We start from the raw sequence: 16,003 nt of genomic DNA on the forward strand, positions 1-16,003 counted from the left end.
ATACTGTATCCCATATACATCCCCCCAGCTTAGTAATATACTGTATCCCATATACAGTCCCCAGCTTAGAGATATACTGTATCCCATATACATCCCCCCAGCTTAGTAATATACTGTATACCATATACAGCCCCCCAGCTTAGTAATATACTGTATCCCATATACAGCCCCCCAGTTTAGTAATATACTGTATCCCATATACAGCCCCCCAGTTTAGTAATATACTGTACCCCATATACAGCCTCCTCCCAGCTTAGTAATATACTGTACCCCATATACAGCCCCCCAGCTTAGTAATATACTGTATCCCATATACATCCCCCCAGCTTAGTAATATACTGTACCCCATATACAGCCTCCTCCCAGCTTAGTAATATACTGTACCCCATATACAGCCCCCCAGCTTAGTAATATACTGTATCCCATATACATCCCCCCAGCTTAGTAATATACTGTATCCCATATACATCCCCCCCAGCTTAGTAATATACTGTATCCCATATACATCCCCCAGCTTAGTAATATACTGTATCCCATATACAGCCCCCCAGCTTAGTAATATACTGTATCCCATATACAGCCCCCCAGCTTAGTAATATACTGTATCCCATATACAGCCCCCAGCTTAGAGATATACTGTATCCCATATACATCCCCCCAGCTTAGTAATATACTGTATACCATATACAGCCCCCCAGCTTAGTAATATACTGTATCCCATATACAGCCCCCCAGCTTAGTAATATACTGTATCCCATATACAGCCCCCCAGCGTAGTAATATACTGTATCCCATATACAGCCCCCCAGCTTAGTAATATACTGTATCCCATATACATCCCCCCAGCTTAGTAATATACTGTATCCCATATACAGCCCCCAGCTTAGAGATATACTGTATCCCATATACATCCCCCCAGCTTAGTAATATACTGTATACCATATACAGCCCCCCAGCTTAGTAATATACTGTATCCCATATACAGCCCCCCAGCTTAGTAATATACTGTATCCCATATACAGCCCCCCAGCTTAGTAATATACTGTACCCCATATACAGCCTCCTCCCAGCTTAGTAATATACTGTATCCCATATACAGCCCCCCAGCTTAGTAATATACTGTATCCCATATACAGCCTCCTCCCAGCTTAGTAATATACTGTACCCCATATACAGCCCCCCAGCTTAGTAATATACTGTATCCCATATACAGCCCTCCCAGCTTAGTAATATACTGTATACCATATACAGCCCCCCAGCTTAGAGATATACTGTATCCCATATACATCCCCCCAGCTTAGTAATATACTGTATACCATATACAGCCCCCCAGCTTAGTAATATACTGTATCCCATATACAGCCCCCCAGCTTAGTAATATACTGTATCCCATATACAGCCCCCAGCTTAGTAATATACTGTATCCCATGTACAGCCCCCAGCTTAGTAATATACTGTATCCCATATTCATCCCCCAGCTCAGTAATATACTGTACCCCATATACATCCCCCAGCTTAGTAATATACTGTATCCCATATACAGCCCCCCAGCTTAGTAATATACTGTATCCCATATACAGCCTCCCAGCTTAGTAATATACTGTATCCCATATACATCCCCCCAGCTTAGTAATATACTGTACCCCATATACAGACTCCCAGCTTAGTAATATACTGTATCCCATATACATCCCCCCAGCTTAGTAATATACTGTATCCCATATACATCCTCCCAGCTTAGTAATATACTGTATCCCATATACATCCCCCCAGCTTAGTAATATACTGTATCCCATATACAGCCCCCCAGCTTAGTAATATACTGTATCCCATATACATCCCCCCAGCTTAGTAATATACTGTATCCCATATACATCCTCCCAGCTTAGTAATATACTGTATCCCATATACATCCCCCCAGCTTAGTAATATACTGTATCCCATATACATCCTCCAGCTTAGTAATATACTGTATCCCATATACAGCCCCCAGCTTAGTAATATACTGTATCCCATATACAGCCCCCAGCTTAGTAATATACTGTATCCCATATACATCCCCCAGCTTAGTAATATACTGTATCCCATATACAGCCCCCCAGCTTAGTAATATACTGTATCCCATATACAGCCCCCAGCTTAGTAATATACTGTATCCCATATACATCCCCCAGCTTAGTAATATACTGTATCCCATATACAGCCCCCCAGCTTAGTAATATACTGTATCCCATATACAGCCCCCCAGCTTAGTAATATACTGTATCCCATATACATCCCCCAGCTTAGTAATATACTGTATCCCATATACAGCCCCCCAGCTTAGTAATATACTGTACCCCATATACATCCCCCAGCTTAGTAATATACTGTATCCCATATACATCCCCCCAGCTTAGTAATATACTGTACCCCATATACAGCCTCCTGCCAGCTTAGTAATATACTGTACCCCATATACAGCCCCCCAGCTTAGTAATATACTGTATCCCATATACATCCCCCCAGCTTAGTAATATACTGTACCCCATATACAGCCTCCTCCCAGCTTAGTAATATACTGTATCCCATATACATCCCCCCAGCTTTGTAATATACTGTATCCCATATACAGCTCCCAGCTTAGTAATATACTGTATCCCATATACATCCCCCAGCGTAGTAATATACTGTATCCCATATACATCCCCCAGCTTAGTAATATACTGTACCCCATATACAGCCCCCCAGCTTAGTAATATACTGTATCCCATATACATCCCCCCAGCTTAGTAATATACTGTACCCCATATACAGCCTCCTCCCAGCTTAGTAATATACTGTACCCCATATACAGCCCCCCAGCTTAGTAATATACTGTATCCCATATACAGCCCTCCCAGCTTAGTAATATACTGTATACCATATACAGCCCCCCAGCTTAGTAATATACTGTATCCCATATACAGCCCCCCAGCTTAGTAATATACTGTATCCCATATACAGCCCCCCCAGCTTAGTAATATACTGTATCCCATATACATCCCCCCAGCTTAGTAATATACTGTATCCCATATACATCCCCCCAGCTTAGTAATATACTGTATCCCATATACAGCCCCCCAGCTTAGTAATATACTGTATCCCATATACAGCCCTCCAGCTTAGTAATATACTGTATCCCATATACATCCTCCCAGCTTAGTAATATACTGTACCCCATATACATCCCCCCAGCTTAGTAATATACTGTACCCCATATACAGCCTCCCAGCTTAGTAATATACTGTATCCCATATACATCCCCCAGCTTAGTAATATACTGTATCCCATATACATCCCCCAGCTTAGTAATATACTGTATCCCATATACATCCCCCCAGCTTAGTAATATACTGTATCCCATATACAGCCCCCAGCTTAGTAATATACTGTATCCCATATACATCCCCCAGCTTAGTAATATACTGTATCCCATATACATCCCCCCAGCTTAGTAATATACTGTATCCCATATACATCCCCCAGCTTAGTAATATACTGTATCCCATATACATCCCCCAGCTTAGTAATATACTGTATCCCATATACATCCCCCAGCTTAGTAATATACTGTATCCCATATACATCCCCCAGCTTAGTAATATACTGTACCCCATATACATCCCCCCAGCTTAGTAATATACTGTATCCCATATACATCCCCCCAGCTTAGTTATATACTGTATCCCATATACATCCCCCAGCTTAGTAATATACTGTATCCCATATACATCCCCCCAGCTTAGTAATATACTGTATCCCATATACATCCCCCCAGCTTAGTAATATACTGTATCCCATATACATCCCCCCAGCTTAGTAATATACTGTATCCCATATACATCCCCCCAGCTTAGTAATATACTGTATCCCATATACATCCCCCCAGCTTAGTAATATACTGTATCCCATATACAGCCCCCCAGCCTAGTAATATACTGTATCCCATATACATCCCCCCAGCTTAGTAATATACTGTATCCCATATACATCCCCCCAGCTTAGTAATATACTGTATCCCATATACATCCCCCAGCTTAGTAATATACTGTATCCCATATACATCCCCCAGCTTAGTAATATACTGTATCCCATATACATCCCCCAGCTTAGTAATATACTGTATCCCATATACATCCCCCCAGCTTAGTTATATACTGTATCCCATATACATCCCCCCAGCTTAGTAATATACTGTATCCCATATACATCCCCCCAGCTTAGTTATATACTGTATCCCATATACATCCCCCCAGCTTAGTAATATACTGTACCCCAAACACCCCAAAATCCCCATCTCCTCTAACTACTGCTGCCACTTGTCAGGGCCAAGATTATGGGAATTCTGTCCAGTGACGTCTTCTCTGAATGTAGTGAGAATGGAGTAATAGGAGAAGACTGTAACCATTGCAGCTGCAGATTTCTCTATAGCCCCAGATACTTTACTATCTACCGATCTACCCCTAATTTTGACTTTAAAAGGTTAATTATCTTCTATGGAGAAATGGGGGGCATCTTGTGTCATGAATCTCAGTGCACAGAATAAGTGTGAAGGATTTACAAAGCTGAAATTGCTAGATATGAAAGGGGCTTGGGGTCCCCCTCGCTTCTGGGCCCATTGCGGTCCCCCTTGCTTCTTGGCCCATTGCGGTCCCCCTTGCTTCTGGGCCCATTGCGGTCCCCCTTGCTTCTGGGCCCATTGCGGTCCCCCTTGCTTCTGGGCCCATTGCGGTCCCCCTTGCTTCTGGGCTCATTGCGGTCCCCCTTGCTTCTGGGCCCATTGCGGTCCCCCTTGCTTCTGGGCCCATTGCGGTCCCCTTGCTTCTGGGCCCGCTCACTACTTTCTCCACTTATGCTGCTAACGTTGTCCTTATCTGCTGCAGGATGCTCCAGTGGGATCCACAGGTCTTCAGAGATTATCGTTTACGCTGATCACTTCCGATATAGTAAGAATTACCACTTATTGGAGCCAGTCAGAAGGTTCGTAGAGAAGCTACAGACCACTGCAGCCAATCAGGTGACACTGCAGTTGAACGACTATGACTTTAAGAATCTCAATGAATATTTCGGCACACACCCGGGGCCAGTGACATTCACTCCCCAGAGGGAGTACGTTGTAGATTTCATCAATGCCCTGAAGTGGAGGCCATCACCCGGCTCGGCCCGTGGGTCGCACATCCTCATCCTCCTGCTTGATGGATACGATCCTTACACCTTTATGAAGCCCAAAATACACAAACTTCAGAGAGCGGGGGTGGAGATATTTGCAATGTGGTTCAAGACAATTTCGGACTATAACTTGTGGGACATTGTGTCCTACCCCCCGAGGACTCATCTGTATAACATGTTGGAGTATCCGAGTCCTGAGCAAGCGCTGTCTGCACTGGCGCGGTCAGTGTGCCGGAGCATCGAGGGGAAAGAAAAACATCTCAAGAAAGCTCGTAAGTCTTCTCACCGGGTCCAGGAAAGGTTTGGATGATGTTGTAGAGCATCAAAGCAGCTGGGGCCCAGAGCTGCTGGGGGCCACATAAGGCTGTACATAAGGAATCCATGGGGGTAGGGGGGGCTGTATCTAAAGAATCCGTAGGGGGTTAGGGGGCTTTATATAAAATAACCATAAACTAGGGAATATTGTAGGGAACAGGAGACTGGTTTAGTTCAGAATTTTTTATGCCATCACATGAGTTCACTGCAAAGGGGCCACTGACGCTCTGTCGCCCAGGGGCCTAGTGAAACCTGGATCCAACCCTGCATATAAGGGTACACAAGGAAGGGAGGCTCTGTCATTTAGACTCTAACTTGGGGCTCTTGTGGGATGACTAAGCTCATGGTCTAACATGCTTGACCTTGGCCCCTGTCTCCATGGGCCCCATGGCACCTGGATGGTTGACCCTGACTAACAGCTATTTAAGGCAATCCATTACCTACGATGTTTAGGAAGCACAATTTTTGGTACTTAAAGTGCACATTTCATGGCCGCCTTAGTAGCCAATCTGATTCCATCTTGCCAATGAGTGGTTGAATGATAAGATGTCTGATTCTTCTCCTCTTCTTCAGTCTTGTCTCATGTGAGGTTATCTGATGGCGGTCACCACTGCCGGGGAAGAGTGGAGCTTCTCTACAACAACTCTTGGGTCTGGCTAAATGACCTTCACTGGAACAGGCATGGAGCAGAGGTCATCTGCAGGCAGCTGGGGTGTGGACCTTCTCTGGACCTCATGCTAGGAGACACATTTGGGCCGGGAACTGGAAATTTCCTTGAGGAGGTGGACTGTACTGGAGAGGAGCATGATATTTCTCAGTGTTTGCTGGGAGAATGGATTGAACGAGACCCAATGAGACCTCAGCGTAGTGCGGGGGTCAGCTGCTTGTCTTCTGGTGAGTCTTTTAAGCAAACATTGGCCACGTTTATTAAAGCGTTTACTGTAAAGGACGTGGAAACTGCTTGTACATGTACTTATAAAGTGTCTGCGCTTTGACAAATGTTGGCCATTATTGGTGATTTACCTCCATATTATAACTTCTCTGCTCCGGTCACACAGGTTTTGGCAATGTTCAGCTGGTCAATGGGTCTGGTCCTTGTGATGGGGTAGTGGAAGTTTCCCTCAATAACACATGGAACAGATTCTGCCTGTGGAACTTTAATGTACGGGAAGCTTCGGTTGTTTGCAAGCAGATGGGTTGTGGACCTCTTGTGAAGATCCAGGAACATGTGGAGGGAGACGTTGGTCCAAGAAGGAAGATAGTAGAGGAAACACATTGCTCTGGGTCTGAGTCTCAGATCTCTGAATGTGGCCTGAGTGTCTGGAGCTCAACGCCTTGTCTCCACAACATCCATGCGGGAATTGTCTGCTCGACATCAGGTGAACCACAGAGATTAACTTCTATTTTATTAGAACACATAAAGGTCAGCAGCTCCACTGTCTTCTTGTTCAGAGCTCTAGTAAGGCACATCTATAGGTCTTTTCTTTCACACCAGCTGCTCCTCTGCCGCTTATCTCCATCACTGATCCACACCATCCACAAGTTAGCTCCACCACTGATGTCTCCTCCTGTAGACCTCATCAGCTGGTCTTTCACAGCTCCACTCCACTACTGATGTGTTCTTCTAGAGAGGTCGTAGTAGACATGTCCGTACCTCCAGGTGCTCCTCCACCACTGATGTCTCCTCCTGTAGACTCATCAGCTGGTCTTTCACAGCTCCACTTCACTACTGATGTGTTCTTCTAGAGAGGTCGTAGTAGGGATGTCCATACCTCCAGATGCTCCTCCACCTCTCAGCTCCACCACTGATGTCTCCTCCTGTAGACTCATCAGCTGGTCTTTCACAGCTCCACTCCACTACTGATGTGTTCTTCTAGAGAGGTCATAGTAGACATGTCCGTACCTCCAGATGCTCCTCCACCACTGATGTCTCCTCCTGTAGACTCATCAGCTGGTCTTTCACACCTCCACTTCACTACTGATGTGTTCTTCTAGAGAGGTCATAGTAGACATGTCCGTACCTCCAGATGCTCCTCCACCACTGATGTCTCCTCCTGTAGACCTCATCAGCTGGTCTTTCACAGCTCCACTTCACTACTGATGTGTTCTTCTAGAGAGGTCGTAGTAGGGATGTCCATACCTCCAGATGCTCCTCCACCACTGATGTCTCCTCCTGTAGACTCATCAGCTGGTCTTTCACACCTCCACTTCACTACTGATGTGTTCTTCTAGAGAGGTCATAGTAGACATGTCCATACCTCCAGATGCTCCTCCACCTCTGATGTCTCCTCCTGTAGACTCATCAGCTGGTCTTTCACAGCTCCACTTCACTACTGATGTGTTCTTCTAGAGAGGTCATAGTAGGGATGTCCATACCTCCAGATGCTCCTCCACCTCTCAGCTCCACCACTGATGTCTCCTCCTGTAGACTCATCAGCTGGTCTTTCACAGCTCCACTTCACTACTGATGTGTTCTTCTAGAGAGGTCATAGTAGGGATGTCCATACCTCCAGATGCTCCTCCACCTCTCAGCTCCACCACTGATGTCTCCTCCTGTAGACCTCATCAGCTGGTCTTTCACATCTCCACTTCACTACTGATGTGTTCTTCTAGAGAGGTCATAGTAGGGATGTCCATACCTCCAGATGCTCCTCCACCTCTCAGCTCCACCACTGATGTCTCCTCCTGTAGACTCATCAGCTGGTCTTTCACAGCTCCACTTCACTACTGATGTGTTCTTCTAGAGAGGTCATAGTAGGGATGTCCATACCTCCAGATGCTCCTCCACAACTGATGTCTCCTCCTGTAGACTCATCAGCTGGTCTTTCACACCTCCACTTCACTACTGATGTGTTCTTCTAGAGAGGTCATAGTAGACATGTCCATACCTCCAGATGCTCCTCCACCACTGATGTCTCCTCCTGTAGACTCATCAGCTGGTCTTTCACAGCTCCACTTCACTACTGATGTGTTCTTCTAGAGAGGTCATAGTAGACATGTCCGTACCTCCAGATGCTCCTCCACCACTGATGTCTCCTCCTGTAGACTCATCAGCTGGTCTTTCACACCTCCACCTCACTACTGATGTGTTCTTCTAGAGAGGTCGTAGTAGGGATGTCCATACCTCCAGATGCTCCTCCACCTCTCAGCTCCACCACTGATGTCTCCTCCTGTAGACTCATCAGATGGTCTTTCACACCTCCACTTCACTACTGATGTGTTCTTCTAGAGAGGTCATAGTAGACATGTCCGTACCTCCAGATGCTCCTCCACCACTGATGTCTCCTCCTGTAGACTCATCAGCTGGTCTTTCACACCTCCACTTCACTACTGATGTGTTCTTCTAGAGAGGTCATAGTAGACATGTCCGTACCTCCAGATGCTCCTCCACCACTGATGTCTCCTCCTGTAGACTCATCAGCTGGTCTTTCACACCTCCACTTCACTACTGATGTGTTCTTCTGGAGAGGTCATAGTAGACATGTCCGTACCTCCAGATGCTCCTCCACCTCTGATGTCTCCTCCTGTAGACCTCATCAGCTGGTCTTTCACACCTCCACTTCACTACTGATGTGTTCTTCTAGAGAGGTCATAGTAGACATGTCCATACCTCCAGATGCTCCTCCACCACTGATGTCTCCTCCTGTAGACTCATCAGCTGGTCTTTCACACCTCCACTTCACTACTGATGTGTTCTTCTAGAGAGGTCATAGTAGACATGTCCATACCTCCAGATGCTCCTCCACCACTGATGTCTCCTCCTGTAGACCTCATCAGCTGGTCTTTCACACCTCCACTTCACTACTGATGTGTTCTTCTAGAGAGGTCATAGTAGACATGTCCATACCTCCAGATGCTCCTCCACCACTGATGTCTCCTCCTGTAGACTCATCAGCTAGTCTTTCACACCTCCACTTCACTACTGATGTGTTCTTCTAGAGAGGTCATAGTAGACATGTCCGTACCTCCAGATGCTCCTCCACCTCTCAGCTCCACCACTGATGTCTCCTCCTGTAGACTCATCAGCTGGTCTTTCACAGCTCCACTTCACTACTGATGTGTTCTTCTAGAGAGGTCATAGTAGGGATGTCCATACCTCCAGATGCTCCTCCACCTCTCAGCTCCACCACTGATGTCTCCTCCTGTAGACCTCATCAGCTGGTCTTTCACACCTCCACTTCACTACTGATGTGTTCTTCTAGAGAGGTCATAGTAGGGATGTCCATACCTCCAGATGCTCCTCCACCTCTCAGCTCCACCACTGATGTCTCCTCCTGTAGACTCATCAGCTGGTCTTTCACAGCTCCACTTCACTACTGATGTGTTCTTCTAGAGAGGTCATAGTAGGGATGTCCATACCTCCAGATGCTCCTCCACAACTGATGTCTCCTCCTGTAGACTCATCAGCTGGTCTTTCACACCTCCACTTCACTACTGATGTGTTCTTCTAGAGAGGTCATAGTAGACATGTCCATACCTCCAGATGCTCCTCCACCACTGATGTCTCCTCCTGTAGACTCATCAGCTGGTCTTTCACAGCTCCACTTCACTACTGATGTGTTCTTCTAGAGAGGTCATAGTAGACATGTCCGTACCTCCAGATGCTCCTCCACCACTGATGTCTCCTCCTGTAGACTCATCAGCTGGTCTTTCACACCTCCACCTCACTACTGATGTGTTCTTCTAGAGAGGTCATAGTAGGGATGTCCATACCTCCAGATGCTCCTCCACCTCTCAGCTCCACCACTGATGTCTCCTCCTGTAGACTCATCAGCTGGTCTTTCACACCTCCACTTCACTACTGATGTGTTCTTCTAGAGAGGTCATAGTAGACATGTCCGTACCTCCAGATGCTCCTCCACCACTGATGTCTCCTCCTGTAGACTCATCAGCTGGTCTTTCACACCTCCACTTCACTACTGATGTGTTCTTCTAGAGAGGTCATAGTAGACATGTCCGTACCTCCAGATGCTCCTCCACCTCTGATGTCTCCTCCTGTAGACCTCATCAGCTGGTCTTTCACACCTCCACTTCACTACTGATGTGTTCTTCTAGAGAGGTCATAGTAGACATGTCCATACCTCCAGATGCTCCTCCACCACTGATGTCTCCTCCTGTAGACTCATCAGCTGGTCTTTCACACCTCCACTTCACTACTGATGTGTTCTTCTAGAGAGGTCATAGTAGGGATGTCCATACCTCCAGATGCTCCTCCACCTCTCAGCTCCACCACTGATGTCTCCTCCTGTAGACTCATCAGCTGGTCTTTCACACCTCCACTTCACTACTGATGTGTTCTTCTAGAGAGGTCATAGTAGACATGTCCATACCTCCAGATGCTCCTCCACCACTGATGTCTCCTCCTGTAGACCTCATCAGCTGGTCTTTCACACCTCCACTTCACTACTGATGTGTTCTTCTAGAGAGGTCATAGTAGACATGTCCATACCTCCAGATGCTCCTCCACCACTGATGTCTCCTCCTGTAGACTCATCAGCTGGTCTTTCACACCTCCACTTCACTACTGATGTGTTCTTCTAGAGAGGTCATAGTAGACATGTCCGTACCTCCAGATGCTCCTCCACCACTGATGTCTCCTCCTGTAGACCTCATCAGCTGGTCTTTCACACCTCCACTTCACTACTGATGTGTTCTTCTAGAGAGGTCATAGTAGACATGTCCATACCTCCAGATGCTCCTCCACCACTGATGTCTCCTCTTGTAGAGCTCATGTTAGATATGTCTGAGCCACCAGCTGCTGCTCCACCACTTACCTAAAAGTCACATCTTTGATCTTCTTGTTGCACTGTCTTTATCATGTCTTGGACAGCTATTTCCAAAGTGGCGTTGACGGGGGGGAACAGTGCGTGTTCTGGACAAGTGAAAGTGCTCCATGATTCTAGATGGCACCTGGTTCCGGCCTTTGAGTGGCACGTTGAGGAGGAAGCAGTGCTGTGCAGGCAGCTGGGCTGTGGCTTCACCATTGAGCGCTCTCTTGTCAAGGAAATGCAGATACGCAGAGACAAGGACCCCCTTACAGATGTGCAGAGTATCTACTGTGCAGGCCACGAAGCAAGCTTATCTGAATGTGGCGCGGTCATGTCCAAGGGGCACGAGTGTGAGTCCGGAGTGGCCGAGGTGCTGTGTACACAAACAGGTAAGAGGTCCGTGTACCTGAGGACACAATGGCAGGTACCCCGTGCACTCCTCATGCAGTCGTCTTCTTTTGCAGACGTCTCTAAGGTGAGGTTGGTTGGTGGAGAGACTCCGTGTTCAGGACGGGTAGAGGTCTTCTACAACCGGGAGTGGGGCACCGTGTGTGATATCACATGGGATCTCTTCGATGCCGCTGTAGTGTGTAGACAGATCGGCTGCGGAGCTGCACAACGGGCTCCAGGAGGAGGAACCTTCATCTCCGGGTCTGGACCCATATGGCTGGAACATCTGTTCTGCAACGGCACCGAGTCATCCATAGCCCAGTGCGGAGGAGTCATCTCCAGAAACACCATGTGTGACCATTCCCAGGACGCAGGGGTCATATGTACAGGTGAGCATCATGGACCCTAGGGGGGAGGGTACTGGACCCTAGGGGGTGGGGGCACTGGACCCTAACGGGGGGGGGGGATACTAGACCCTAACGGGGGGGGGGGATACTGGACCCTACTGGGGAGGGGGATACTGGACCCTAACGGGGGTGGGGGGGATACTAGACCCTAACGGGGGGGGGGGGGATACTGGACCCTAACGGGGGTGGGGGGGATACTAGACCCTAACGGGGAGGGGGATACTGGACCCTAACGGGGGGGGGGGGGGATACTAGACCCTAACGCCCTAACGGGGGGGGATACTAGACCCTAACAGGGGGGGGGGGATACTAGACCCGAACGGGGGGGGGGGATACTAGACCCTAACAAGGGGGGGGGGGATACTAGACCCTAACGGGGGGGGGGGGGGGAATACTGGACCCTACTGGGGGGGGGATACTGGACCCTAACGGGGGGGGGGGATACTGGACCCTAACGGGGGGGGGGGGATACTAGACCCTAACGGGGGGGGGGGATACTAGACCCTAACGGGGGGGGGGGATACTGGACCCTACTGGGGAGGGAGATACTGGACCCTAACGGGGGTGGGGGGGATACTAGACCCTAACGGTGGGGGGGGGGGATACTGGACCCTAACGGGGGGGGGGGATACTGGACCCTACTGGGGGGGGGGGATACTGGACCCTAACGGGGGTGGGGGGGATACTAGACCCTAACGGGGGGGGGATACTGGACCTTAAGAGGAGATACTGGGACCTATGGGAGAACCAGCTGGGCAGACAATGCTCTTATGTGGGGCCCAGTATCCCCCTTACAAAGATAAAAAGTCAGATCTCAGACATTTTGAAGTCGTGGTTGTGGGGGCGGAGCATCACCTGGTGCATTTATACCTGGGGGCTTGTGATCCAGAACACGTGCGTCTGCGACCAGGAGAAGCTCCTCCCACTGCTCTTCAATTGTGTATGATAGTACAACGCGGGGATGTGGTTTCAGATGAGGTAACAATAAGCGGCAGCAGCTGTGGTGTGTATTATTAGGGTTATGCAGCAGCTGTGGTGTGTATTATGGGGTTCTGCAGCAGCTGAGGTGTGTATTATGGGGTTCTGCAGCAGCTGAGGTGTGTATTATGGGGTTCTGCAGCAGCTGTGGTGTATATTATAAGGGTTCTGCAGCAGCTGTGGTGTGTATTATGGGGTTCTGCAGCAGCTGTGGTGTATATTATAAGGGTTATGCAGCAGCTGTGGTGTGTATTATGGGGTTCTGCAGCAGCTGAGGTGTGTATTTTGGGGTTCTGCAGCAGCTGAGGTGTGTATTATGGGGTTCTGCAGCAGCTGAGGTGTGTATTATTAGGGTTATGCAGCAGCTGAGGTGTGTATTATTAGGGTTATGCAGCAGCTGTGGTGTGTATTATGGGGTTCTGCAGCAGCTGTGGTGTATATTATAAGGGTTATGCAGCAGCTGTGGTGTGTATTATGGGGTTCTGCAGCAGCTGTGGTGTATATTATAAGGGTTATGCAGCAGCTATGGTGTGTATTATGGGGTTCTGCAGCAGCTGAGGTGTGTATTATGGGGTTCTGCAACAGCTGAGGTGTGTATTATGAGGTTATGCAGCAGCTGAGGTGTGTATTATAAGAGTTATGCAGCAGCTGTGGTGTGTATTATGAGGTTATGCAGCAGCTGAGGTGTGTATTATGGGGTTCTGCAGCAGCTGAGATGTGTATTATGAGGTTATGCCGCACCTGAGTTGTGTATTATGGGGTTCTGCAGCAGCTGTGGTGTGTATTACGAGGTGCTGCAGCAGCTGAGGTGTGCATTACGAGGTGCTGCAGCAGCTGAGGTGTGTATTATGGGGTTCTGCAGCAGCTGAGGTGTGTATTATGGGGTTCTGCAGCAGCTGAGGTGTGTATTATGGGGTTCTACAGCAGCTGAGGTGTGTATTATGGGGTTCTGCAGCAGCTGAGGTGTGTATTACGAGGTGCTGCAGCAGCTGAGGTGTGCATTACAAGGTGCTGCAGCAGCTGAGGTGTGCATTACGAGGTGCTGCAGCAGCTGAGGTGTGTATTATGGGGTTCTGCAGCAGCTGTGGTGTGTATTATGGGGTTCTGCAGCAGCTGAGGTGTGTATTATGGGGTTCTGCAGCAGCTGAGGTGTGTATTATGGGGTTCTGCAGCAGCTAAGGTGTGTATTATGGGGTTCTGCAGCAGCTGAGGTGTGTATTATGGGGTTCTGCAGCAGCTGAGGTGTGTATTATGAGGTTATGCAGCAGCTGAGGTGTGTATTATAAGAGTTATGCAGCAGCTGTGGTGTTTATTATGAGGTTATGCAGCAGCTGAGGTGTGTATTATGGGGTTCTGCAGCAGCTGAGATGTGTATTATGAGGTTATGCCGCACCTGAGTTGTGTATTATGGGGTTCTGCAGCAGCTGTGGTGTGTATTACGAGGTGCTGCAGCAGCTGAGGTGTGCATTACGAGGTGCTGCAGCAGCTGAGGTGCGTATTATGGGGTTCTGCAGCAGCTGAGGTGTGTATTATGGGGTTCTGCAGCAGCTGAGGTGTGTATTATGGGGTTCTACAGCAGCTGGGGTGTGTATTATGGGGTTCTGCAGCAGCTGAGGTGTGTATTACGAGGTGCTGCAGCAGGTGAGGTGTGCATTACAAGGTGCTGCAGCAGCTGAGGTGTGCATTACGAGGTGCTGCAGCAGCTGAGGTGTGTATTATGGGGTTCTGCAGCAGTTGAGGTGTGTATTATGGGGTTCTGCAGCAGCTGAGGTGTGTATTATGGGGTTCTGCAGCAGCTGAGGTGTGTATTATGGGGTTCTGCAGCAGCTGAGGTGTGTATTATGGGGTTCTGCAGCAGCTGAGGTGTGTATTATGGGGTTCTGCAGCAGCTGAGGTGTGTATTATGGGGTTCTGCAGCAGCTGAGGTCTGTATTATGGGGTTCTGCAGCAGCTGTGGTGTGTATTATGGGGTTCTGCAGCAGTTCAGGTGTGTATTATGAGGTTCTGCAGCAGCTGAGGTGTGTAGTATGGGGTACTGCAGCAGCTGAGGTGTGTATTATGGGGTTCAGCAGCAGCTGAGGTGTGTATTATGGGGTTCTGCAGCAGCTGAGGTCTGTATTATGGGGTTCTGCAGCAGCTGTGGTGTATATTATGGGGTTCTGCAGCAGCTCAGGTGTGTATTATGGGGTTCCGCAGCAGCTGAGATGTGTATTAGGAGGTTATGCAGCACCTGAGTTGTGTATTATGGGGTTCTGCAGAAGCTGTGGTGTGTATTACGAGGTGCTGCAGCAGCTGAGGTGTGCATTACGAGGTGCTGCAGCAGCTGAGGTGTGTATTATGGGGTTCTGCAGCAGCTGAGGTGTGCATTACGAGGTGCTGCAGCAGCTGAGGTGTGTATTATGGGGTTCTGCAGCAGCTGAGGTGTGTATTATGGGGTTCTGCAGCAGCTGAGGTGTGTGTTATGGGGTTCTGCAGCAGCTGAGGTGTGTATTATGGGGTTCTGCAGCAGCTGAGGTGTGTATTACGAGGTGCTGCAGCAGCTGAGGTGTGCATTACGAGGTGCTGCAGCAGCTGAGGTGTGCATTACGAGGTGCTGCAGCAGCTGAGGTGTGCATTACGAGGTGCTGCAGCAGCTGAGGTGTGTATTATGGGGTTCTGCAGCAGCTGAGGTGTGTATTTTGGGGTTCTGCAGCAGCTGAGGTGTGTATTATGGGGTTCTGCAGCAGCTGAGGTGTGTATTATGGGGTTCTGCAGCAGCTGAGGTGTGTATTATGGGGTTCTGCAGCAGCTGAGGTCTGTATTATGGGGTTCTGCAGCAGCTGAGGTGTGTATTATGGGGTTCTGCAGCAGCTGAGGTCTGTATTATGGGGTTCTGCAGCAGCTCAGGTGTGTATTATGAGGTTCTGCAGCAGCTGAGGTGTGTAGTATGGGGTACTGCAGCAGCTGAGGTGTGTA

General features: G+C 48.6%; 1 protein-coding gene across 1 annotated transcript in view; it reads left to right on the forward strand.

Annotated features, from left to right (window-relative positions):
• The window catches only part of LOC140108665 (antigen WC1.1-like), a 79,586-nt gene that overhangs the window by 60,407 nt on the left and 3,176 nt on the right, over window positions 1-16,003 (forward strand). Inside the window, exons 2-6 of the mRNA XM_072131886.1 lie at window positions 4,905-5,462; window positions 6,079-6,399; window positions 6,564-6,884; window positions 11,336-11,662; window positions 11,738-12,052. Coding sequence (XP_071987987.1) covers window positions 4,905-5,462; window positions 6,079-6,399; window positions 6,564-6,884; window positions 11,336-11,662; window positions 11,738-12,052 — 1,842 coding nt within the window. The remainder of the gene's footprint in view (window positions 1-4,904; window positions 5,463-6,078; window positions 6,400-6,563; window positions 6,885-11,335; window positions 11,663-11,737; window positions 12,053-16,003) is intronic.

The sequence above is a fragment of the Engystomops pustulosus genome, unplaced genomic scaffold (assembly GCF_040894005.1).
Source record: "Engystomops pustulosus unplaced genomic scaffold, aEngPut4.maternal MAT_SCAFFOLD_166, whole genome shotgun sequence".
In the NCBI taxonomy this organism is placed as follows: domain Eukaryota; kingdom Metazoa; phylum Chordata; class Amphibia; order Anura; family Leptodactylidae; genus Engystomops; species Engystomops pustulosus.